Genomic DNA, 25,787 nt, shown 5'->3' with positions numbered 1-25,787 from the left:
GTCTTTCACCTGCATGGTAGACGTGAATGAGCCCAGTTAAGGGATCCATGTCTTGCCGCTGCCCAAGACAATTCTCTCTGCTTATCAGAACTGCCACCTACCAGCCTGCCTCTTTCTTTGGTCTCTCTCTGCCCTCTGCTTACAGGGGGCGGGTTTCAGATTACACCAAGGAAGCTCCCAGGAGGGTTACAAACAAACTGGCTAGCACACAGTCAAAATACACATTTTCTTCTGACAAAAAACATGTTATTTTTCATATCAGCTTCCCAGAATAATTTCCAATTAATAGAAGCTAGCAGTTTTAACCAGAACCTTTGTTAAAGGCTATTCTGGGCCAAGCTGAGGCTATTCTGAGAACATACTGCTTGTGCAGAACACTCATCAAATAGAAATAGGTTTGCCACCTATTCAGTAACTTGTGCTTTGGCAGAGAGGATAGAGCAGTGGAAGTGGGGCCGCCCAGGGCAGCTCTCAGAGTGCCTGATGGAAGCAGAAAGGAGAAGGTTTAGAAGCCATCACAAGGGCAAAGTCCTAAACCAAGGGGACTCAGGAGTGCCGAGTTCACAAACAAAAGCAAACACCTGTGACAGGGCTGCTGGGAGTCTCAGGAGAGGCAGGCTCTAGCATGAACACGCTAACTGAAGTCAGAATATCTCAAATGCCTCAGAGGAAAAAATAAAAACCATAGTAAAGGAGGGCAAAAAGCTACAAAACAGTCATTATCACTCAAAAGTGCACTTTTTTCTTGTAAATATATACTTGGTGCAAATTTTAAAACTTCTGACATCTATGAAGAAGTCATGGGAGCTATTCTGTAGCTCCAAAATGGCTGCTCATTCTGAATACACGCTTGCTTTCAAAATAATGAAAACTAAAATCTGCATCTGAAAATAAGTTTGGCTCTAATTCTCTCAGAAAAGACTGTACTATATGAGTCTGTACAGCTATCAAAGGCATCAGGGCCTTTTAAGTTAATATTGTAGCAATAATGTTAACTCTGCCTAATGTCTACTTCATAGTTACAGGAGCAACAACTCTCATTCTCATGAGTTCCCATAAGCCAAGCACTTGAATATGTGGGTTTTTTAATTTTTTTGTTTGTTTATTTTTTGAGAGAGAGACACACACAGAGCATGATCATGGGAAGGGCAGAGAGAGAGGGAGACAGAATCTGAAGCAAGCTCTAGGCTCTGAGCTGTCAGCAGAGCCTGATGTGGGGCTCGAACTCACAAACTGTGAGATCATGACCTGAGCTGAAGTCGGATGCTTAACTGACTGAGTCACCCAGGTGCCCCTTGAATATGTGCTTTATATGCCATAGCTCAATAAATACTCCCAACACCTTTCTACAATGGTGGCCCTCATTCGAAAGAAGAGGAAACAACTCAGCGACATTGAGCCAGAATTTAACACGGATTTTTTTTTACTTCAAAGTCTATCTTTTCTCTTTCAAATATTATTTCACTGGAAGTCTGCTTTAACGGTTATAAATGGGATAACTGCAGGAAAAGGAGGTGTGTGTGATCCCCACAGAAAGACAGGGAAAGAAAACAAATCTATTACTCGCAGCAAGGTACCCTACTCCCAGGAAGGAGCTTGGAGAACAACATTTTACTCTCAGATTTCAAAGTCATTTCTGCAGGTGCTTTCACCTTTAGGATGCCCTTCTGAAGTGAGCTATAAGAAAATTACTAAGGCAGAACACCCCGTGTTAATTTTTTTTTGCAAGAGATTCTGGTGCAGTGCTGCCACCATGTGGAACAACTTCTGAAAAAGTGTAACAAAAATACCTCTCCAGAACAGGAAAAGAGGACTCAAACATCAGAATAGGGAGCTGTTTCCATCATAAACGCCTTAGATAATTAAAGGCCTTCATATGTTCAAAATGTTAACCATTTTGAGACAATAAAACAGTTCTAAATGTGTATGTGTGAATACACACAACTTGGTTAGAATCCTGGCTACATTACCACTAGCTGCAGGACTCGGGGATAACTGCCTGGGCATACACTTCTTGATCTCAGCATGGAATAACGTCTATTGCATTGGGAAGACAGGAGAACAAAGTAATATATTGAAAGTAAAAGCATCTATCTGGCATAGAATGCATTTAAGTTTAAATTTCCCTTTTCCTATGGACACATGGTCATCAGAAGCCTCCGAAATTCCTCAGATGTGTGAGCTACTAAACTTTACATTCACACACTCACCTCTTTCCTATCAAGTTTTTGACCCAACTGATAAAAAAGGAAAATCAGTAGTCTAAATGCCAGTTGTAATATTTTTTGGCAAAAAGCAAGACTTAGAACTGATATGAAAAGTATGGGTTTGAAATAAAAAGTAAGTGTGTGTGTCTGTTGGCTATCTTAACACAAACTTTTCAGTTCACTAAAACAAAAATGAAGAGCCCAAAAAATGATGTGAATAGGAGTATGTAAAACAAGGCCAGGACAAGAGTAAGAAAGGCAAGGTACAAATTTAAGGAGACACTCCACTTCCAGGCTTCTGCAGGTATAGAGTTGGCACCTGAATGTACTGTACCATTTTAAATTTTGCACCCTGTGAGCCTTGCTTAGCACGCTATTGAACAATATCAAGGGAAAAGTTCTGCTACTGAGGAAAGTGACAAGAATCAAAAAAATTTCTGTTTAGACAGCGATAGGTCCAACAATAATTAATGCTTACACCTGCTCTAGGAAAAGTTTCTCAAAATCTACCAAGTGACCTTAAATTTTCTCTAATAAAAGTTTCCTCAAAGGTAACTTGTGAAAATCCCCTGAAATCACCTGATTTTCTGTAGTAAAAACAGATTAGGAAATTTTAAGAGTATTACAGTTTAATGTAATGTTGTATTAAATTTAAATAGAGACCCACTGATGTCTTGCCTATTTAAATTACTTACGTAGGTAGGTATGGCATGGGGGAAAAACAGGTAAAACAAGCCTACCATATGCTGATAATTACTGAATCTGACGATGGTAAATGGAGTCATTTCATTTATCTCTTGTTTTCATTTAGTCATTCTAATTTTGAATGTCTGAAAATTCCCATAATATAAAGTATCAATAAATAAATGGCATACATGTTACTTGAGAGTATGATGGGCTAGACAAAAACCAGCCCTTCCTCCATAATGAAAACTTAAAGTAAGTCAAATTAGTCTTGTCCAGAATTTTCCCATCCTCTCAACTGATCTGGACAAAGATATAAGTTCTAAGTGCTTGGGTACGGGAGGGGAGGGGAGGGGAGGAAAAAGGAAAGGAAAGAGAGAAAAAGCAAGTCTTTACCAAACTATCATTTACTCCCTATCCCTAATCATCTAATTTTACAGTTCTACTTTGAAGAGTTTACATTGGTGTAAAAATGCCTTTTTCTCCCCAAAATGGAATTGCCTAAATGAGTTAGAACTCACTTTCACCTCATTCCACTCCACATTCTTAGCCCCACTGACTATTTCACAAGTTTCCATGAGTGCATGATATCCTGTTCATCTGGAGGCCCAAAATGTGGAGCATGGAAGCCAAATACTTTTCATTTTGTCCTCAGGTAGAATATTTCAAAGACAGCTGCTTTGAGTAACAGTGAAACAAAAGCAACACCAAAATACAACTTGGGACCAGCTACACAGTCTATAACACAGATACTAATACCTTATAAATTTCTTTTTTTTTTTTTAATTTATTTATTTTGAGAGACAGAACGCATGCAGGACAGGGGCAGAGAGACAGAATCCCAAGCAGTCTCTGCACTGTCAGCACAGAGCCTAATATGGGGCTCGAACCACAAACCATGAGATCACATGATATAAGCCAAAATCAAGAGTCAGGATGCTCAACCAACTGAGCCACCCAGACACCCCTATAAATTTCTTTCTTTATGGAATATAAAGGGGGGGAGGTCATGTGATCCTACTTGAGATGGAAAAAAAGGAAAGGTTGAATCTTCTAATATTGATGGTGACATCCTATCAGAAGTCATGGTTTAAGCACATCCACATCCGCTTTTGTACCCAGAAGGTGGCTAAAAAGATTCCTGATGATAGTACCATAGTAACTTAAAAAAAAAAATTGGGTTTCCTTCATCCTTTGACCTTAATACTAACCGTGAAGGAGAATAAACAGAAGCCAAGTCTACTCAAAGAAAAAGATGAACCAAATGAAATACCAAAGCAGATATCTGAGTGGGTAATTTGCAAGTGAGAGACAATGTCTATTTCAAGGCAAATTCCAAAAAGTTCAACAAAAAAAGTATTCAGAGATTACCCATTTGATTAACTCACGGTTATTCACCTCTAAGTAAATACTACATTAGGCAAAATGAGGAGAAAAAGTGGCCATATTCCTTCATCATCTCAGTAATGATACTGTGACCAATCACTCAATTCAAATGAGCTCCAGTTATTAGCAGAGTCAACATACCACTTGGGACTTTCTCCCCTTCATTATATGTACAAAGTTAAAAATGTTAATAAGAGAAATAAAACGTCTGCAAACTTTAAAGTGTTGTGTTCTAGCTACCAAATGTTTAATTTTTTTGTTAAGTTTATGTATGTATTTAGAGAGTGAGCAAGCATGAGCAGGGGAGGGGAAGAGAGAGGAGAGAAAGAATACCAAGCAGGCTCTGCATCATTGACACAGAGCCCGATGTGGGGCTCAAGCTCACCAACCTGTGAGATCATGACCTGAGCTGAAACCAAAAGTCTGATGCTCAACCGACTGAGCCACCAAGGCACCCTAGCTACGAAATATTTAAAACATTAGATGTCAAGAGAGAATCTGTCTTAAAATTTTCCTGTAGAAGAATGCATGAAAATAATTAAGCAATAAATATAACTTTGTTCCTATTGCCACACTGCCAGAAAAGACCACAAACATCTATCTGAAAAGATCATCTTTAAAAAACTGCTATCAATTTAAGGTAAAATCCTCTTAAAAAATGATGAAAGAACCGGTTGCTGAGGAAATAACAGGGGTAGGTTTGATGCAAAGGTTTGCTTTAAGGCCCCAGTATTTCAGTAGTTGGTTTTTACCTCAGAAAACACTCACAGTGTGAGACAGATAATCGGAGGGACACACAGAATTCATGCTTCCCATAGTTAACCTAGGTTCCAATGCCCCAAACATACGATTTGTTTTAAACATGCTTTTAAAAGGGACCCATTTTAAAACACTGCCCTCTTTAGAGGAAGAGATGCTTGTTACCATTGGATTTGAATCTGCTATGAGATCCCGCAGAGAATCCAGAAATCCCTGATCCTCCACCATTTGGGCATTGATATCATGGAGTTTTGCCACACAAACTGCTGCTGTTTTCCGAACATAGGGATCTTCATCCTTCAAACACTTGCGGAGGGGCTCACAGAGATATTCTGTAATCTTGTCCACCCGGATGCACCCCATGGTCCTGACTGCCAAGGCCCGAATGAGAGGATTGGGATCTTCACAGTCCTTTAAAAAAAAAAAAAAATCATTGACAGCTATAGGCGTACATGGTAACTAAAAGTAAATAGTCTAGTTTATACATGCCACAAAAGAATATTTCTTTAATGTAAGCTTCTAGTTACATTCTCTATCAGAAAAGAAATCATCCCATGCTATTGTTTCCTAAGTACAAATCTTAGTTGCCTATTTAAGAGTTAACTTTAATTGTTTTATAAACACAATGAAGAAATGCCCGGAAGGATTCATTCCAGGGCTGGGCAGCAGCTTGGCGAGTTGGTATTACCATCCCCATGGCTTTTAGTGGACCTGCCTTAACAACAGAAAAAAAAAAATGAGGAATTGAAAAGATGTGTCCCACTCCAGAGCCAGTCTGCAAATATCGAGTAAAGAGAAAAGAGGTCTGGACTTTCTGGAGCCTGAAGCCAAGAGAGCAAAGGAGTGAGAAACTGGTTTAGGCCTGCCCTAAGTTCCTGGAGTTAAGCAGCAGAGAGGGTCTCTGAGATCCCAATTAATCTCCTTTTCCTTCCTTCTTTCTTTCTTTAATGACGAATTTATTTACTTAACTATTTATTTTTAAGTAAATTCTACACCCAAGTGGGGCCCAAACGCATAAACCCAAGTTCAAGAGTTGCATATTTTACCAGCTGAGCCAACCAGGCACTCCTACATTCTCCTTTATTAGCAAATGCTTCCATATACAGTACAAACAGAACACTCCTAGGCTAAAATGTAAGCTAAACTATGTTTCCAATGATGTAGTCCGTCTATGAACCACCAGTCAGAAAGAATAAAATGTTATGTTCTCTCTGATTCTGTACAATGTAGCTAAATACAGGTAGCTAAACACAGGAAAAGAACAAAAATTCCACAAGAAGGAAGAAAGCGTACTGTTTATTTTTCAAAACAGTGGGGAAAAATATATATTATATAAATATGTATATATGTATACACCTAAATATGTATATATGTATACATATACACATTAAATATGCATACATTTATATACATACCTATTAAAAAATTTTTACGTGTATCAAATCTAATGATAGGAAAACTATGACTGCATGTTCAATAAGAAATTTTTTAATCGTCAGTTTTTTAGGATGTGACAATTGTATTGTAGTTATATTTAAAAAAGATCTTATTCTGACAAATGTTAAGGATGAAATAATTTTTTAATTTTTTTTTTATGTTTTATTCATTTTTGAGAGAGACAGACAGCATGAGCAGGCAAGGGGCAGAGAGAGACAGAGACACAGAATGTGAAGCAGGATCCAGGCTCTGAGCTGTCAGCATAGAGCCTGAATCAGGGCTCAAACCCGTGAACTGTGAGATGGTGACCTGAGCTGAAGTCAGCCACCCAGCCGACTGAGCCACCCAGGTGCCCCAAGAATAAAATTAATTTTCATCCTTATGATGTTTGGGATTTGCTATAAAATTATCTAGCAGAAGAATGAAGGGGGGTCAGGAAAGCATGTATGGGGAGAATAAACGAAACAACACTGGTTATGAGTTGTTAACTACTGAAACCACAAGATGGGGAGGAATTTATAATACGATTTCCTCTACTTGAATATGCTTGAAAGTTTCCATAATAAAAAAAAATCTAGTGTTAAGACCTATTAAGTAAAATGAAATAGAAGCAGTAAGCTCCTGTGGTTTCCACTACTTCTAACTCATAAGCATAATTTTTACAAAGAGAAGATAAAATAAAGCCCAGGTTACTGAAACTACAATGATCTACCTAAGCTTTGTCAGCCTGGGTAGGTAAAACACTAACACTTCTTCACCTGGTTTTCTTCTTCTATCTGGCAAGAACACCAAGACCAACTAACAGAAAGCTCTCCATATGGTCTGAACCGGATGACAAATGCTGGCATAAAGAAGGCTTAAAAACACGAACATTCCTAGTCACTGCCAGTACTCCTCCAGAGGCCCTCTTTTGGAACAGGGGTTGCTTATTTGCAATGCAGACATTAACTATATCAAGAAACACTTCTGAAAAGGTTACTTCAGGCAGAAGAGACTAGTCTTGAGTCCCTGGGGGAAATGTTACCTTCACAAAGCTGTTGACAGCCATGATGGCCATGTCTGGCTGACTCTTGGCATAGTTCATCAAATAGAGATACACGAGCTTCTTTAATTCCAGATTGTCGGTTTGCATACAGTTCACTACATCTGGAAAGAGAGAGCTGAGAGGAGAAAAGTTAGAAGAAAAATGAAAAGATGTTGGTGCCAAGATAATGGATAGAACCTGAAGAAATGGCCTTATTCTACAAAGTGATCTGATGCAAGGACAAATGTCCCCACGGTACATCTCATCGAGATGAATTTCTAAAGAAACTGTAACCCTGGTCTCAAGAAAGTCTCTAAAAATAGATTTTTAAAGAAACTTTTCATTACAAAAATTCTCTAACAAAATAGAAAGAGCAGTATAATGAACCCAATATATCCATCACCCAGCTATAAGCAAGAATTAATACACGTCCAATTTTGTTGATACATATCCGCAGTCCATTCTTAGTCCCTTCCCTATCCCATCTAGTTGCTCTGGATTATTTTTAACCAAATCCTAGATATCATATAATTTCATATATGATATTTTAAGGCATATCTTTTAGGAATGTTGTTTTGAAAAAATCGCAATCTTTATCACACAAATTAACAGTAATTCTCCATATCAATTCATTGTAGGTTCAACACACTATGGCTGCTATACTTTTTAATGTTCATATTCTATCCTTGGCCAGTGAGAACTTACTAAGTTTGCTCCTGAGTCCCTGGGATGTGACCCTGTATTTTCACCAGTTCCCTTGCTTTCTGGTAGGATACGATGCTCCATCCAGGATCACTTGGTACATTTCTTTTTAATTTTTTTTTTAACATTTATTCAGTTTTGAGAGACAGAGAATGAGTGGGGAAGGGGCAGAGAGAGAAGGAGACACAGAATCCGAAACAGGCTCTGAGCCATCAGCACAGAGCCCAATGCGGGGCTCGAACCCACAAACCATGAGATCATGACCTGAGCTTAAGTTGGATGCTTAACCGACTGAGCCACTCAGGTGCCCCATCACTTGGTACATTTCTAATCTCACAATTAAACTCAGTCATTTTCCTAAGAAATCCTGATTCCCTTCTAGTGGAATGTTTGTTTGTTTGTTTTTTAGTTTATTTGAGAGTGAGAGCGAGAGTGAGAGAGAGAGAGAGAGAGAGAGAGAGAAAGAGTGTGAGCAAGTGGGGGAGGGGCACAGAGACGGAGAGAGAGAATCCCAAGCAGGCTCCGTGTTGTCAGTGCAGAGCCCGACAGGGGGCTTGATCCCATGAACTGTTGAGATCATGATCTTAATCCCAAATCAAGATTCGGACGCTTAACCAACTGAACAACAGAGGTGACCCTATTCCTTTATTCTTAACATCACATATTCAGTCAATGAAAACGAGTAGCCTCAAATATAAAAGAGTTTACACTTTTTTCAAGTTCAAGTCATTTCATGATTTACTACTTTCTTGTAAAGCCAAAGGAAAGTGGCATCATTAGTTTAGAAGGATTGACCTTATCAGATTTTAAAGTATAAGCTATATTTTTAAAATTTAGGTGAACTATAATTTTATGAGAGATCAGCAATAAAACTTCCCCTTAAACTCTATCAAAGTACTGTAAAACTTCTAAACACTTCTGAACATCTTACTACAAGAACACAGAAAGAAAATGTCAGTGTATTTCTACAGAAAGGAAAATGACTGAAATAACTGGTCACCTGGTACAGCTCGCAGACACACACACAATAAGCAGAAATAGTAATTTACAGAAAGGAAGATGGAATGCAAAGTCAAAGAATCCAGCTTATCTCCAACAAACCAATTACTTCTGCTCTGAAAGGCAAACTGTTTAACCTGAATATACATACCTAGTGTAGTTTCATGCACATGTAGACACTCAACAAACACTAACACTCCCCCAAATGAAAGTTCTTTCCAATAACTCATGGGCAAAACAACTAAAAACTGGTAAACAAATGTGACACATTAACCGTCAGTAAATTTAACATCCTGAGTAATTTAATTCCAACAACCTGCCCAAGATCAAAAAAGATCTTGATCAAGAACAAAGTTCTAGAGGTAAAAACTGTTAAGTACCAACCTATAAAGCCTGAACTTTCCAATATAGTAGCCACTAGTCATATGCAGCTGCTCATCGGCAGTGCAGTTAGTCTGAATTGCGATGTGATATATATAAAATACACATTGGATCTTGAAGACAGTATGAAAAATGTAATGTAGGGACGCCTGGGTGGCTTAGTCGGTTAAGCGTCCGACTTTCGCTTAGGTCAGGATCTCGTGGTTCGTGGGTTCGAGCCCTGCGTCGGGCTCTGTGCTGACTGCCAGCTCAGAGCCTAGAGCCTGTTTCAGAGTCTGTGACTCCCTCTCTCTCTGACCCTCCCCTGCACACGCTGTCTCTCTCTCCTAGAAATAAATAAAACATTAAAAAAAAATTTTTTTAAATGTAATGTAAATTACCTCATTAATAATTTTTACACTGATTTCAAGCTGGAATGATACTCAATATACTGTACTATATAAAATATATTATTAGAATTAATCTCATCTATGTTTTATTTTTTTAATTTGGCTATCAGAAAATTTTAAATTATATATAGGGCTCACATTGTATTTCTATCTGACAGCACTGAACTTGAAGTTACTTGCAGGGAGACAGAAATATGATAACCTATGAATAGCTGAGCTCTATTTATTCTGCTTCGTTGAGTTATCTAGACATGGGACAAATCCCATCTCCTCCAAGAAGGGTTCTTCAACTATTCTTATTTACATGGATCTCTCTTTTGTAGAATTCTTATTGCCTTTAAGGTATACTAGTTCCTAATAATAAAATTGAATTTTATTATTCCCTAATTTTTCAAATTTTGGGTCTCTTCAACTAGACAGTAAGTACAATGAAGACTCAAAGATATCTATATTCTTTCGTTAAAATTATGATATGTGGGGCACCTGGGTACCTCAGTGAGTTGAGTGTTCAAATTCTTGATTTCGGCTCAGGTCATGATCTCATGGCTCATGGGTTCAAGCCCCGCATCAGGCTCTCCACTCTCACTGCAGAGCCTGCTTTGACTCCTCTATTTTCCTCTCCTTCTGCTCCTCTCCTATTTGTATGCACACACATAGGCGCACACACTTTCAAAAATAAAACACTAAAAAAATTATAAAACAAATTCATTTCATATTAATGTATCATTTTAAAGCAAAAAATTTGTNGAAAGTCGGACGCTTAACCGACTAAGCCACCCAGGCGCCCCCAAAAATTTGTTTTTTAAAAATTAAGATGATATTATTTTACATTTTGCCAAATCTCTTTAATATCTAGTTTATGCAATGACTGCTGGATCCTCATATTTGCTCCTGCATTCAACCTATTGTAGAATATTGGGTTTGCTTTTTTTTTTTTTAAGTTTATTTATTTTGAGACTGAGTATGAATGGGGAGGAGCAGAGAGAGACAGAATAACAAGCAGGGTTCAAGCACTGTCAGCACAGAGCTCGATGTGAGGGTTGAAGTCACAAACCATGAGATCATGACCCAAGCCAAAATCAAGAGTTGGACACTTAACCAATTGAGCCACCCAGGTGCCCCTATGGAATGTTGTTTTGATTAAAGTTTAAGAACTAAATCATACATATATATTAATTGGAAAAGGGAGGAGTATTTGAACAGTTTTTTCAGATAACTGGATATTCTTTGATACATTAAAGCTAGATAAAGGCTTTTTCTCTTTTGTCTTTTTCAGTCCACACATTAGTTCCTTAAAAGTCAGCTACAATGTGGAATCTGAAACCATATCTAACTTTTTAAACTTGTTTGCAATAAGATCTCTCATTTATCACTCAATGTGAATGGATCTTTTGCCCATGGATAATTCTATGATCTATGCACTGGTCATTTAGAAAATATTTGTTGGGTTATGCAGATCTTCCCAATGACACATTTCATCATAGAACAGTAAATAATACATCTCATCAGAAAAGTCTCTAAGTATTGGGATGCTGTCAAGCTCATAATGAGAGATACAAGTTTTCCAACAATTTAATTTTTACTTTAAAGCTCAAAATGGATCTATTGTCAATTTTTTTCTCTAGAAGCCACAGGTTCACTTTGTTCATTTTTACAAAATGTATCCCAAATACTGAAGGTCTGATTAACTATAATTTCTCTGTCAATCATTCTTTCACTTAAAAATGGTGTTCCCAATTCAAACAATTATGCAAGGGCTTTTTTCCAAGTCAACCAATCACATTTTGCTATGTAGAAGTGCTTTAGGCATAATTCCTATTTTATTACATGGAATATTAAAAAGACCTGTACTCATGGTTCAAGGCTTAATACATTTTTAATGTTTCATGAAGAATAGCCCTAAGTGAAATTGTCCCTTTTTTCCTGCAAGTATGTGGTGACGAAGAATACAGTGACTACTGATACAGTTTAGCACCACTACCTTGATTCACACTAAGGCATCAGCAGTGCATATATCAACACAGAGAAAAAGCCAAATAACATCTAAGTATTATTATTATAAGAAGAGCCCTGACCTTAGAAATCCCCCAAAAGGATCTTGGGAATCCTCAAGGGCTTGCAGATAATCTGTACCTATTTCCAAATGGTCTGGCTGAGTTACGGGGGTGGGGCGGCGGCGGCGGTGGCGAGAAATGGAATTTATTAACATTGATTTTCATCTTAAATTCAGCAACTAGTTCTAGAGTTGTACAGTTAAGAACAGTGACTCAAGTCAATTAAAGAACCTATGAGCTTCTGCTTCTCAATACACTTTTATCATCTCCTAAAACTACTTCAGCAACAGATCTGTAACTGTGTCATCTCTCAGGAGGTTTTATGCTAGATGTGGGTGCAAGAAAATCAAACTGGTTTCATTCTTCAAAAAAAAACTCAAGTCACAGAGTTCACATAAAAGCAACTACACTTCCTTGTGATTTTTTAATTCTTATAGGCTCTTTGATTAGCATTGTTAAATGAAAAGCAGTAAAAGCCATAACAAAGGGTATGGGTCTAGAGTGACCATCAGCAGGGGTGATGACCCTTACCTAACATCCTTCCCCACAGTCATGGCAGCAATCACCTTCTTCACAGCCTCCTTCCTCTTTTCTTTCTTTTCATTGTTGAGTTCAGCCTTCAATTCAAAAATTTCTCCTATAAGAAAAGAGAACAAATTGGTAAGATCCCAGGACCAGAAAACTAGAGCAAAATAGTGTACTCTGTAATAAATAACATGACAGCTGACCAAAGGCAGGGCAGCAAATGAAGAGAATTTAAAAATTATAGGGGCGCCTGGGTGGTTTAGTCGGTCAAGTGTCCGACTTTCGCTTAGGTCATGATCTCGCGGTTTGTGGGTTCGAGCCCCACGTCGGGCTCTGTGCTGACTGCCAGCTCAGAGCCTGGAGCCCATTTCGGAGTCTGTGACTCCCTCTCTCTCTGACCCTTCCCTGCTCACGCTGTCTCTCTCTCTCTCTCCTAGAAATAAATAAAAAATATTTAAAAAAAAAATTATAGGATAGATACAATTCAAATCCCTAGAATATTAATCGGCCATTGATAAAAGACACCATCATTTAGGTTATGGCCAGAGAGGAAGCTGCAATCCAGATCTTAGGAAGTGTGGGAGTAGGGAAAAAGCAAATCTCATGTCTTACTACAATAGGGAGAGAATGGCATCTGAGGGATGATCTTCCATCAGAATTTCAAGGTCCCAAGGGAAAAAATAAACATAGGCACAAAACAGGTTCACAAATCTGTTTTCAAACTAAAGAGACTCCAGACATCAGCTCATTCATCTACTCTCAACTTCACAGATAAAGAGCTAAGGCTCAAAGATCAGAGTGAGTCAGTGACAGAGCTGCCCTCAGAACTGTGTTTCCTGACTCTTGAATCCAGAGGCTGTCAACTTTGGCTGCACACTATTACCTGGGAGGTATTTAAAAATAATTACGGGCTGCCTGGGTGGCTCAGTTCGTTTGGCATTCTGACTTCAGCTCAAGTCATGATCTCGTAGTCCGTGAGTTTGAGCTCCACGTCAGGCTCTTTGCTGACAGCTCAGAGCCTGGAGCCTGCATTAGACCCTTGTGTCTCCCTCTCTCTCTCTCTGCCTCTCCCCTACTCGCTCGCATGTGCACACACATGTGTGCGCTCTCTTGCGCTCTCAAAAATAAGCATTAAAAAAATAAAAATAAATAAAAATAACAACACTCAGGTTCTACTCTGATCAAATAAATCAGCACATCAAGGAGAAGTCTTGGGCTCGTATTTTTTAAAGTTTCTCCACGTGATTCTAATGCACAACCAGGGATGAGAATCACTGCTCTAATTAGCACTTTAAGAAGCTGAAAGGCTTCAAGGCTCCATCCTATTCAAGTGATCTAACAGAAATGATAATCTTAAAGCTTCAAGAATGGTACAAACCAGAGTCATTTCTAAAGGCACAATCCTGAATGAGTGCTCAGGCCCTGCACTGGGAAATGCCAGAGTTTTCATCACTACTTTAAGGACCAGGCTCACCTATCTTCAGAAAACTGGAGCTGAAAGAAAAGAAGATAATAATCCTCACCTGGTTTTAAAAGAAAGAAGAAAATACACCACTAAGCCCATGAAAAAGAAATTGGATACTCCTCGTTCAACCTTCCATCTGTACTCTTCTACTCTTCTACAATACTGCTTCATTTTCCCTCCATTTTGAGGACTGTGTTTGATGCTCATTTTAACCAGACCTCATTCATCAGCACAGAAACTGGGGGGACATGAAATTCTGTGATCTGCTAAGGCCTCTAGATGGGAAAGATGAAACTGGTAAGAAACACAAAAGCTGGACACTAAAAAAATTTGTTACATCAAAATCCACTGCTATCGAGGCAAACAAATTAACACAAAAATCAGTTTTATCTAATCAACAATTGCAAAATAGCAGTCAGGAAAGCTGGGCCCTTCAGAGTCATGCTCCTCTCCACCAAGTCCTCAGCTGACAAATCCAGCTTTCAGGCTTCCCATCATTTACTTCTAGGAACAGTAAAGGACAAGCAGCAGGGCTTCCAAAGTCTGAACTGTGAATAGCAGCAGGAGCTGATGAATCAAAACAGGATGTAACTGAAACTATTCCAATCCTAGGATAAACTTAAAGAGTATGTTCCAGTGGCAGTTCTGGTGGGTGTTACAGGAAGTAAAAGGAACAGAGTCTATCCATTTTTTAAAATGTGGTATTTACCCAGCCGTGCTTCAATCTGTAGGTCTTAAACTTTCACAAATTCTTAAATTAAAAAAACGTTACCAGGACTCATTTCGAAAGAAGGTTTGAAGAGTTAGGGGAGTTTTTTTAATTACATATTTTTATGTCAATATAGACAATACCTTGGTCATAAAGCACACAAAATGTTAGCAAAAGAAGAAACAAGTACCATTTCAGGATGGTAAGAAAATCGGAAAAAAAACCTGATAATGAATGACAAGGTGCTAACAGTTTTTGTTAAGTATAAAAAATAAAGATAGGTAAGTTGTTGAGTGGGAGCCAAAGAGGACACAAATTATCTCAGACATACAACTTTATTAAGTTCTGTTTGTCCCTTCCTCTTCCCACTAATCAAACCTACCAAGCACTGCCAACAGCTAACAATGGTTCTCAACCTTGGTGACACATGAGAAAAATGCGGGAAGCTTAACAAAAATCCCCACATCCAGGCCATAGCCCAGACCAGTAAATCAGGGTATCTCGGGTGGAGGGTCCTAGACTTTAGTATTGCTCTACACTTCCCTAAGAAAGTCCAATGTGTAGAAAAACTTGAAAGTCACTGACCAGTAGTTGATAAAATTAAGAAACTCGTTGTTGAGTTTCTGTACTGTAGTAGAAGAGTTTGTTTACCCTTACCTAACTCCAAATGACCAGAAGAGGACAGATATGCTTGCACTTTCTTGAAAACGTTTTGGTGCTGTTTGTTCACTCTAGGCCACCAAAGTGTGCCGGATCTTAAAATTTTAAATAAAAAAATTTTTTTTCAGGGGCGCCTGGGTGGTTCAGTTAGTTAGGCATCTAACTCTTGATTTCAACTCAGGTCATGATCTCAGAGTTCATGAGACTGAGCCCCATTACAGGTATGCAATAACAGCACAGAGCCTGCTTGGGATTCTTGCTCTCTCCCTCTCTTAAAAGAAAAAAAGAATAATTTGAATCTTAAAAGTTGCAAGAGTCCCCAATTGTTAACACTGTGCCACATTTGCTGTATCATTCGTTCTATATATTTACATGTTTCTTCCTGAATACTAATAGTAAACAATAGTAAACTGCAGCCATCCTGTCTCTTTAGCTCTTAGTGCATCAATGTGTAATTTCGAAAAATGATTACCTTAAATAACTATAATGCAATGATCAAAATCAGTAAATTTAACATTGACACATCATCTAATCAATGGACTTTACTCAAAGGTTTGAGAACCTCCTTCATAGTAGTGTTACCACCATTCCCCTCAGGCCAGGATCCAATGATCAATATGTTATATTTTACTGTAGTGTCTCTTTAGTCTTTACTCTGAAACAGCTCCTGAGCCTTTGTCTTTCGTGATAATGACATTTTTAAAGGGACAGGCCAGTTATTTTACAGAATCCCCTTCAGTATGGGCTTATCACGGATGTTCCCTCAAAATTACATTGAGGTTATGCATTTTGACAGGCATTTTTTTTTTTAAAGATTTTTATTTATTTCNCGAAAGTCAGATGCTTAACCGACTAAGCCACCCAGGCGCCCCTTGACAGGCATTTTGAGAGAGAGAACAAGCAAGTGAGCAGGGGAGGGGCAGAGAGAGAGAGAGAGAGAGAGAGAGAGAGAGAGAGAGAGAGAGAGAGAGAGAACGAGCAAGTGAGGAGGAGAGGGAGAGAGAGAGAGAGAGAGAGAGAGAGAGAGAGAGAGAGAGAGAGAGAATCTCAAGCAGGCTCCACGCTGTCAGTGCAGAGCCCAATGCAGTGCTTGAACTCACAAACCTTGAGATCATGACCTGAGTTGAAATCAAGAGTCAGATGCTTAACCAACTGAATCACCCAGGTGTCCCTAATGATCACTTTTTTTTTTTAATGCTCAAATTATCTCAAATTTGGCAAGTGGAAACCCCTTCAAACCACACAGCTCCTTGACATGTCTCATCAAATTTTTTTCTTTCTTTCTGGCATAAGATGTTCATGTTCATCTTGTACTTTCCCTTGATGCACCCTGGAATCAGTTATTTCTCCAGGGTCCTGATTCCTTTTCCAAAGAGTCCTGATTCCTTTTAGTTGGAAATGAGATCTAGTAACCAAAGGATATCCGGCATCCTTTGCATCTACTCTGACTTGAAAGAAATTAGGATATTTAATCAGAAACTCAGTTCATAAGTTTGAGCCCTGCGTCAGGCTCTGTGCTGACAGCTCAGAGTCTGGAGCCTGCTTCGGATCCTGTGTCTCCCTCTTTCTCTGCCCCTCCCCTGCTTGAGATCTGTCTCTCAAAAAATAAATGACAAACATTAAAAAAAATAAATTAAAAAAACCCAGAAACTCCATAGTGGACACTCAATAAATATTTTCAGAATAAATACATGCAATGGATCATTCAAGAAAGAAGGACCCTTGTTCTTCAAGACTAAACTTAGTTAAATCCAGAGAAAGTCAGGAGGCCAAGGCCAGTAAACTACAAGGGAAACAAGAAAGATAAATTGAGGCAGAGAAGTTGTCGTATTTCAGCCACTAGAAGAGAGGCAGAAAAGGTCCATTTGAGGAAAAAAGTTGAAGAGGAAGAGGAATGATACTTGGTGTCATGGCCAGAATGCTTCAGTAAACATAAGACTGTTAAATACAAAGCACAAAATCCTAATCCTGAAGAAAAGTCCATCTCAGCTGAGGGCGCAACAGGCTGATAAGAATGAAACTGGTCTGCTTTTCATAGGAGGGCCATCTATCGCACTAGAAATGAGCTGTTATTTAGGAACAATTCTACAAAAGATGAGAAGTTTGTACTTTCCCAGGAAGAATCCTTAGTTCCTAGTCCACAGTTAAAAGTAAAAACCAGCATTACATTTCTGATTGCAAAGACAATGAGGTTACTAAATCCAAAGCTATTCAAGTAATCCATAGTCTATAACCTAAAACCCATGGAATTAACTCTACAGGTTCCCTGTTTTAAGTATAAAGAACGTATTTAGACAAAGCCCAGAGATAGATCTATATGGAAGGATATGAAAATATCAAGTTTCTATGTACTGTTTGCATGACCCTTTTTTGTTAAAGATAAAATGTTTTTAATCATAAGAATATCTGCATTTATATGCACAGAAAAAGGCTGAGGATACATCCTGAGTTCACCTTAGGGACACAAAAAAGGAGAAAGAAAAATTTCGTTTTTACTTTTTACGTGATCTGTATTGTTTTAACAGTACTGTTATAAAATATTTCCAAGTAAAAAATTAAAAGAGAATAAATGTACTGCTTCTTCCCTTTCTGCCTTCCTCAGAGCTACCAGTCTTCGACAGATCAAAGTTGGATTTCTTCCTCTCACCAAAACAGGACCTCTAAACCAAAATGATGTGCATTCACACTCTCTCTATATTTAAAAGTCTATCATTTAATAATTTATTCAAATACACTTTTCTCTACAAATAGTAGATCTCCAATGAGATACTCCAAAATATGCATGTCTGAAGAGGTCAGGAACATTTCCAGGTGGGACAATCTTACACCACAACTTTTGAAGCAACTCAAAAGAACTCAAAAGTTCTTTGATCAAGTTTTCATACTTACCTTTTTTATTGGTTGTGAAGTACTTGGAGTCAGTCATGGTTTTGGATCTTTAATGTGCACCTACAACAAGAGAAAAAAAATTCCTTTATCCAAACTATTGATGTCCAGCAAGGAATTCAACTTTTAAGAGCATTTATAAGAACTTCTTTACTCAAAATTGAGTATTTTCTTCATTTTTGGTGAGTCAAGAGATGCAAAGATAATTAAGAATGTAACTCTTGTCTCAAGGAACTGGGGCGAAATCCACAGACTAAATGGAATGGATTGATAATATGAACCTATTATGACTTTAAGAATTTGTAATCCTCAAAGTCTCCAAGATCTAAAGCTAAACCTTTTTGTAAATACATCTTCAATTAGGCACTCAAATATTTAAGATTTAAAATAAAGTTTGTTTTGAAAGATCTCCCCATTATTTTCCATTTAGGAAAATATGATTTACTCTCTACCTCAAGGGAGGTATCCTGAAAAAATGTATCCTGAAGCAATGTTAAGATCAAAGCAGAAGAAGAAAATAATTGTGCCAATCTATTTACCATTACACTTGAGAAAAGGAATCTAAGAAAAAGACTAAATTAATAGGACAATATTCTTTCACAACAAATATCTAGAGACAAACATGCCTCACACGTGGATTTTTTAAATTACAGTTTTCATGTTTTCAACAATCTATACTTAGCCCAATTGTATTCCCAAAGAACAAATAATACCACTTTACGGTTAAAAATAAAGCCAAAAAAAAAAAAAAAAGAGCTATTCAGTTACCATTGCATACAAAAGAGAATGAGAACTGGTGTTAAAACTTAAAAGATCATGGATCTCACCCTCAAGTTTAATACTTCTGCTCCAATTCCCAGGAAATTAGTCCAGCCGACACATGGTTTTACTAGTAAAACAAAAATGGCATGGACTGGCCACATTTCTCCCTAAATAATGAGACCATGTTTTTTGATTTGAGAAACTCTTTAAGACTTTGTCCAAGGTATTTGTTATCTTTAAATGTATTAAAATTTTCTTCTAATAATATTCCTTCTGCACTCAAAAACATGTATCTTCTTCCTTATCATCATCAACAATACTTATTACCAAATTTACGACTGATGCCTGGCACCTGCTTATTACTGCCAGGCCAAAGCAACATGATGATAATAAATTTGGCAAACTTGAGTGATCCAACATTTGGCAAGCCACAGTAAATATGAATCAGAGAAAAAAGACCTAAGCACTAAACAAATCAATGTAATTAAGGAAAAGGAAAAAAAGCCAAATAAACATGAAATAATGAAAAAAGCCTGGCTCAAATTTGATCTCTAAAATGTGCTACTTGAACAACCTAAAGGGAATGTGCTACTTAAACAACCTAAAGGAAATGTGCTACTTGAAAAATCTAAAGGAAATTAGACTCAGCTGAGATCTTTCCAAGTGGCTATTACTTACAATCCTGATCCTTATGCAAGAGTGCTATAGGTTGTACCAGAATTTCATCGAATTCCCCTGTTAAAAGACGCAAGCCAGAACTCACAATGATTATTATCATTTAATCCATTCATAATGTACACTAAATTTGAAATGGGCAAACTGAAGGGAATCCTTCATATAAAAGACCTGGGATAAATCTGAAGCTATCATGTAAGAACTTACACGTAAAAAGACGAAACAGGTATACAGAAATGATCACTAATTAGAGCCTATTAGGAGAGCCATAGCTCAAGGCCATTATGGTCTGTCTAGGATGTTAGTATGCCTATTAAGTCCAATAAGATCATCAAAACTTAAAACTTGGTTAGAATTTAAAAACAAAATCTGCTTGGAATTTTTCATACATTAAAAAATTTTTTTTTAATGTTTATTTATTTCTGAGAGAGAGAGAGAAAGAGAGAGAGAGACAGCGTGAGCAGGGGAGGGTCAGAGAGAAAGAGAGGGAGCCACAGAATCTGAAACAGGCTCCAGGCTCTGAGCTGTTAGCACAGAGCCCGACACAGGGCTTGCACCCACAAACCGTGAGATCATGACCAGAGGTTTAGTCGGATGCTTAACCAACTGAGCCACCCAGGCTCCCCTTGTTTTTGTTTTTTAATGTTTATTTATTTTTGACAAAGAGAAAGAGCGAGCAAGCGAGCACTCATGTTGACAGCGGAGAGCCCAATGTGGGGCTTAAATTCACCAATCATGACCAGAGCCAAAGTCAGATGCTTAACCGACAGAGCCACTCAGACGACCCTACCCAGTTTCTATGAAAAAGGGCACAAAAACTGTTTTGTTTTCTCAAGATCTCATACTCATATACACATATTAAACTTTTTTTTTTAAGGTAGGCTTCATGTCCAGCCTGGAGCCCACAAAGGGGCTTGAACTTACAACCCTGAGATCAAGACCTGAGCTGAGATCAAAAGGGAGCCACTTTACTCACTGAGCCACCCGGCACACCAGACATATTAAATTCTTTTTTTTTTTTCTTTTAAAGTTTCACTTACTTATTTTGAGAGAGAGAGAGTGTGTGACCACGAGCAGGGGAGGGCCAGAGACAGGGAGAGAGATAATTCCAAGCAGGCTCCACCCTGTCAGCACAGAGCCTGATGTGGAACTTGATCCCAACACCCGTGAGATCACAACCTGGGCTGAGACCAAGAGTCAACGCTCAAAGGACTAAGCCACCCAGGCGCCCCACATTTTAAATTCTTAACAGGAGTTTTAACCACAGTCTATTACACATAAAACTAACCTAGTCTGAAATTCTACCTTTATTAATGACCCTCACATTTAATTACCTCCCTTAAATTTCATTGTCAAGGAATAGATTTCTGTCCTATTCATTGTGAGCACTGTGTTCTTAACCAGAAACTAACATACCCCACCAACAAAATTTCAGGAGAGTCAAGTAATCTTAGAACCTAAATTAAGAATCCCTGATCTTAAAGAAAGGGAGAAACCTATCACTCTTGGCTCCTGATGTAAAAAACAGGAATGAAATACCTCTTACCCATACTGGCAGAGAAATATTGTATTAAGTCAGTTCGTGCCTTAAGCCTAAAGAAAACTCCAAGAAAAATGAAAACAGTCTAAGCAAAAACAAGTGGAAAGAGTTGGTAGTTGCACAACACTGGGAATATACATGTCACTATTCACTTTAAAATGGTTGTTTCTGTTTTGTGAATTACACTTCAAAAAATTACATATGTATTTTTTAAAGGAGATAATCACATGCCGGAGATGAACATAAGCAGATCCTCCAAAATACAAGATTGTGAAAAATGTAGCCTACATTAGAAGCCCAAGAAAAAGAATCCAAGATAGAGCTGAAAAAAATAGGAGAAAAAAATCAAATATTCGCTGAAGAGCCTCAAAAACCAAGCTCCTCCGGGGGGGGAGGGGGGAGACACTTCTACCTCTCCACCAGATCAAACTAGACAAGTCACTGCCTGTTCTGAGGACCTGCAGTTTGGCCTAGGCATATTGCTAAACGAAGCTGCCACAGGGAAAACACACCACCCATTCTCACTTGACCTAGCCTGGAGTGTAGTGTCACTGCATTTCAAGAAAGCTTCCCTGCACAGGATTATATATCTGGATTTAACATAACCTAGTTTCTACCAAATATAGGTTGTGAAAGACCCTTCTCTTCTATTCCTCCCTCCCTACAGTCCCCCTAAAGAAATAAGGCCAGGAAAAAATTAATAGGGTCTCAATTTCAAATGGCTCTCCAGGAAATGGCAGCTAACTTAGGCTTGGTGAGGACACTAACCCCCTTCTTTTCACACAAAGTTAGGCTTTACAGTTTGGTGCTCACAGCAAAAAAAACTGGCAGGAGTTAACCCAATTTAGAGCAGAAAAGCCATTCAGCCATTTTTTATTACAAGTGTGAAAGGTGCTGAGATTTTTCAATATCTCAATAATCAGAAATTTCAATGCAAATAGTGTATTCCATTATTATTTAGCTCATAAGAAACTACAAGACATCTAATTACAATGGACACACACTGTGATTTTTATTTAAATATGTCAGACTACCAGGGACACCTGGGTGGCTCAGTCAGTTGAGCGTCCTACCTCGGCTCAGGTCATGATCTCAAGGTTTGTGAGTCCTGTATCGGACTTGCTGTGACCGTGAAGGCCACTTCGGATCCTCTGCCCCCTCTCTCTCTGCCCCTCCCCACTCTGTCTCTCAAAAATAAACATAAAAAAAAAGTCAGACTATAAAATAATGTGTTGGGGCGCCTGGGTGGCTCAGTCGGTTAAGCGTCCGACTTCGGCTCGGGTCATGATCTCACGGTTAGTGGGTTCGAGCCCCGCGTCGTACTCTGTGCTGACAGCTAGCTCAGAGCCTGGAGCCTGTTTCAGATTGTGTCTCCCTCTCTCTGACCCTCCCCTGCTCATGCTGTCTCTCTCTCAGAAATAAATAAAACATTAAAAAAATAAATAAAATAAAATAAAAATAAAATAATGTGTTGAATGGTATACAGTAAAAAAGGATTTCAAAAGGTTTACATCCAATTCTTTTTATTTTTTTAAAGATTTTATTTTTTTAAGTAATCTCTACACCCCAGCATGGGGCAAGAGCAGCATGCTCTACTGATGGAGCCTGCAAGGCAACCCTTTACATCCAATTCTTAACTGAAATACCATTAACTCTGGAAAAAAAATTTTTTTAATTTAAATTAAACATTAAATAAATTTAAATAAATAAATGTTTATTTATTATTGAAAGAAACAGCATGAACATGGGAGGGGCAGAGAGAGGAGGAGACACAATTCCAAGCAGATTCCAGGCTCTGAGCTGTTAGCACGGAGCTCAAACTCACAAACTAAAGTCGGGCACTTAACCAACTGAGCCACCCAGGCGCCCCTAGAAAATTTAAACCTAGAAGTAAAAAGGAAGAAAGGAGAATGATCGTATCTAATTCACTCCTTGTTCAGCTTGGGACAAATCTGTGCGTAAAATGTAATATTTTAAAATATGGATAGTGGGGTACCAGGGTGGCTCAGTAGGTTAAGCGTCTGACTTGATTTCAGCTCAGGTCATGATCTCACGGTTTGTAAGTTTGAGCCCCACATCAGGCTCCGCCAGTGTGGAGCCTGCTTGGGAATCGCTCGCTCTCCCTCCCTCTCTCTGTCTCAAAATAAATAAACTTAAAAAAAACTTTAAAAAAATACAAAAATAAAATACAGATGTTTGAGGAATTAAAAAAGATGGAAGAACTGGGCTTTCTTGAGTCTCTTAACTCACAGAATGTTAGCTTTGTGTTAATTACACCACCCAACTTTCAGAGAGGCTGTTTGCAGAACACACTATCCTTTAGCTTCCCTGGGAGTTTAAACTGTTAAGATACCTGCAAACAGTTCTCACCTTACCACTATGCTTAGTCATCATTGGAATGTGTTAAACGTTTTCTTGTACAGCTACATCTCCTTCATCTGCTGCTTTCTATTATTATTTTATAAGTATACCCCGAGGCTAAGCAATACAGGCATACCAGGAAGGTAATTAATCACTTACATTGTTCCTCATTAAGACCACCTTCTTGGTCATCCTGCCTTTTCCAAACTTACTGTGCTTTCTTTACTTCTTTTAAACCACAGCGATTAACCGTTTCTGACATTAAAAACACACTTCTTTTAAAATCAGTTTAATGAAGCATCAACACTCAGCTTCATAATGAAACAGCCAGGTTGAGTTCACGAACCACCGCCCCCCATTGAAGACTGCTCCGAAAACAAACAGCATGAATAAATTCTTTGCATTCAAAGAATATGTAAATAACAGGCTATTCCAGTTTTTGTGGGGTTTTTTTTTGTTCTTGTTTTTGTTTTTTTTTTACCTATGGCTTAATCTACAGCCTTTCTCAAACCAGATCATTCCTGCTAAGCCCAGAAAGAAAAAATTCGGGGCTAAGATTTACCCCTACTTGCTTCCCCCACTCTCAACATCGGTTCTGAACGTTACTCTTCCCTTCCCCCAAGTGTCAGGAATTCCTCTTCTGCCCCAGGTGGTCAAGATTCTAGGGATATGTTCCTCCATTACGAGGTGGGAGAGAGGTGTCCCTTATCCTCAAATTAAGAGAGTCGGGCGACGTTTGCCCATCAATGGACAAACCTGTGGTGGAATCCCTTTCCCCTTCTGCTAAGCTGGACATGTCCCAGTCTTGGAGTGAACGACGCCAAGCGGGGAAGAAGGAAGAAGGTTCTCCCCTTTGGCCTTCGGCCTCTACCGGCCACACTCCTGGCCTCTGGCCCTAACCGCCGGACTTCGGACATATCTTGCCTCAGGTGCCCCAACTCCCAGCTGCCACACCCTAGAATTCCCTCGCCCCGCCAGAGCGGTGGAGTCCCTTTCTCCAACCCTCTTCCTCACAACGGTCACACCCGACGGCTCACTTCATCTTCAACGGTCAAGCTCCTAGGATTTCCTCTTCCCCCCAACACCCTACAACTCAACCTGGGGTCTCCCCCCATTAATGACCGACACACCCCGAAGTTAAGCCGCCTTGAACTCACCGGAGGCAAGGGCGGGGGTGGCGGCAGCAGCCAGAGAGCACGGCCCGAGTGGTGGTGTAATGGTTTCCTGCACGTCACGACTCTTTCTCCAGGTCTAAGCCACTGCGCAAAACCCGCTTTGCCAGGGACAAAGATGGTGGACAGGAAACTCTGACGTCAGAGAACCTCGCCGCGTACCGTCATCCCCGCGCGCGGGAGAGCCAGAAGGACGGCGAGCTCTGTCGCCTTGGAGACGGACGGGCTTTCCTCAGAAACTGGAGACTGGACTCAAGAGGAAGTTCAGTGGCTATACGGAGGGATATATTAAACACACTGTCGTTCTCTGGCACAGGAACTCTCGCCAGAGAGTTCGCACAGGAGTTCTCTAAAAACTCACATAGAATGGGGGAAATATCCTGTTGGAAAACAGGTTGAGATGATAGCGGATCTGAATTCAAACCCCTGCCTTGAATATGACTGGGAATGTTCCTTACCGTCTCCTTGACTTTAATCTTGTCTGTGAAATGAAGCCAATAATATATCTCTCCCTGGCTTGGGAAATTTCAATGGATTAAAGTAGGCAGAACACCTGGCTTGTAATAGGAGTGCTTATACAATAGTAAGTTACTTTTGGAAACCGAGACCTAGAAATCTCTGTATCTGTTCCTTAATTTTTCTGTGAACCTAAAGCTGCTTTAAAAATAGCAAGTCTAATTTTTTTTTTTTAATGTGGGAGTGAGAGTGCCTGGGGAAGTTGCTGAGGAAACCAAAATGCAAAGGAGACTGCGAAGGAGAGGAGGAGAAGGAAAAGCTGGTGGCTTATAACGTTTTAGGATGTTTTTAGAGTTCTATGAAAGTAGGAATCAATCAGTTCACTCTTCTATCTCCGAGACCTAGCCGTGCCTCTCCAAAATTTGTAGAATGCGTAAATGTATGAGTGGAGGAGGAAGGACTGAAAAGTGTCCAAGGATTTAGCAATGTAAAGGTCTTTGATCTTGCTGGGACTGTCAGTAGAGATATGAAGGCAAAAGCCATGATTCAGAAGT

General features: G+C 39.0%; 1 protein-coding gene across 2 annotated transcripts in view; it reads right to left on the bottom strand.

Moving 5' to 3' along the window:
* Positions 1-24,869, bottom strand: part of AP2B1 (adaptor related protein complex 2 subunit beta 1) — a 127,761-nt gene extending 102,892 nt beyond the window's left edge. For both annotated transcript variants that reach the window (XM_077749740.1, XM_077749741.1), the window contains exons 1-5: positions 24,763-24,869; positions 18,271-18,330; positions 12,554-12,659; positions 7,498-7,633; positions 5,202-5,447 (exon numbers count right to left, since the gene is read on the bottom strand). In XM_077749740.1, coding sequence (XP_077605866.1) covers positions 5,202-5,447; positions 7,498-7,633; positions 12,554-12,659; positions 18,271-18,307 — 525 coding nt within the window. In that variant the 5' untranslated portion in view covers positions 18,308-18,330; positions 24,763-24,869. The remainder of the gene's footprint in view (positions 1-5,201; positions 5,448-7,497; positions 7,634-12,553; positions 12,660-18,270; positions 18,331-24,762) is intronic.
* Positions 24,870-25,787: the final 918 nt, after the last annotated feature.

This window comes from Crocuta crocuta, unplaced genomic scaffold, assembly GCF_008692635.1.
Source record: "Crocuta crocuta isolate KB4526 unplaced genomic scaffold, BGI_CrCroc_1.0 scaffold149, whole genome shotgun sequence".
Classification (NCBI taxonomy): Eukaryota; Metazoa; Chordata; class Mammalia; order Carnivora; family Hyaenidae; genus Crocuta; species Crocuta crocuta.
Note: the sequence above shows the minus strand (reverse complement) of the source record. Positions and strands in the feature narration are given on the sequence as shown.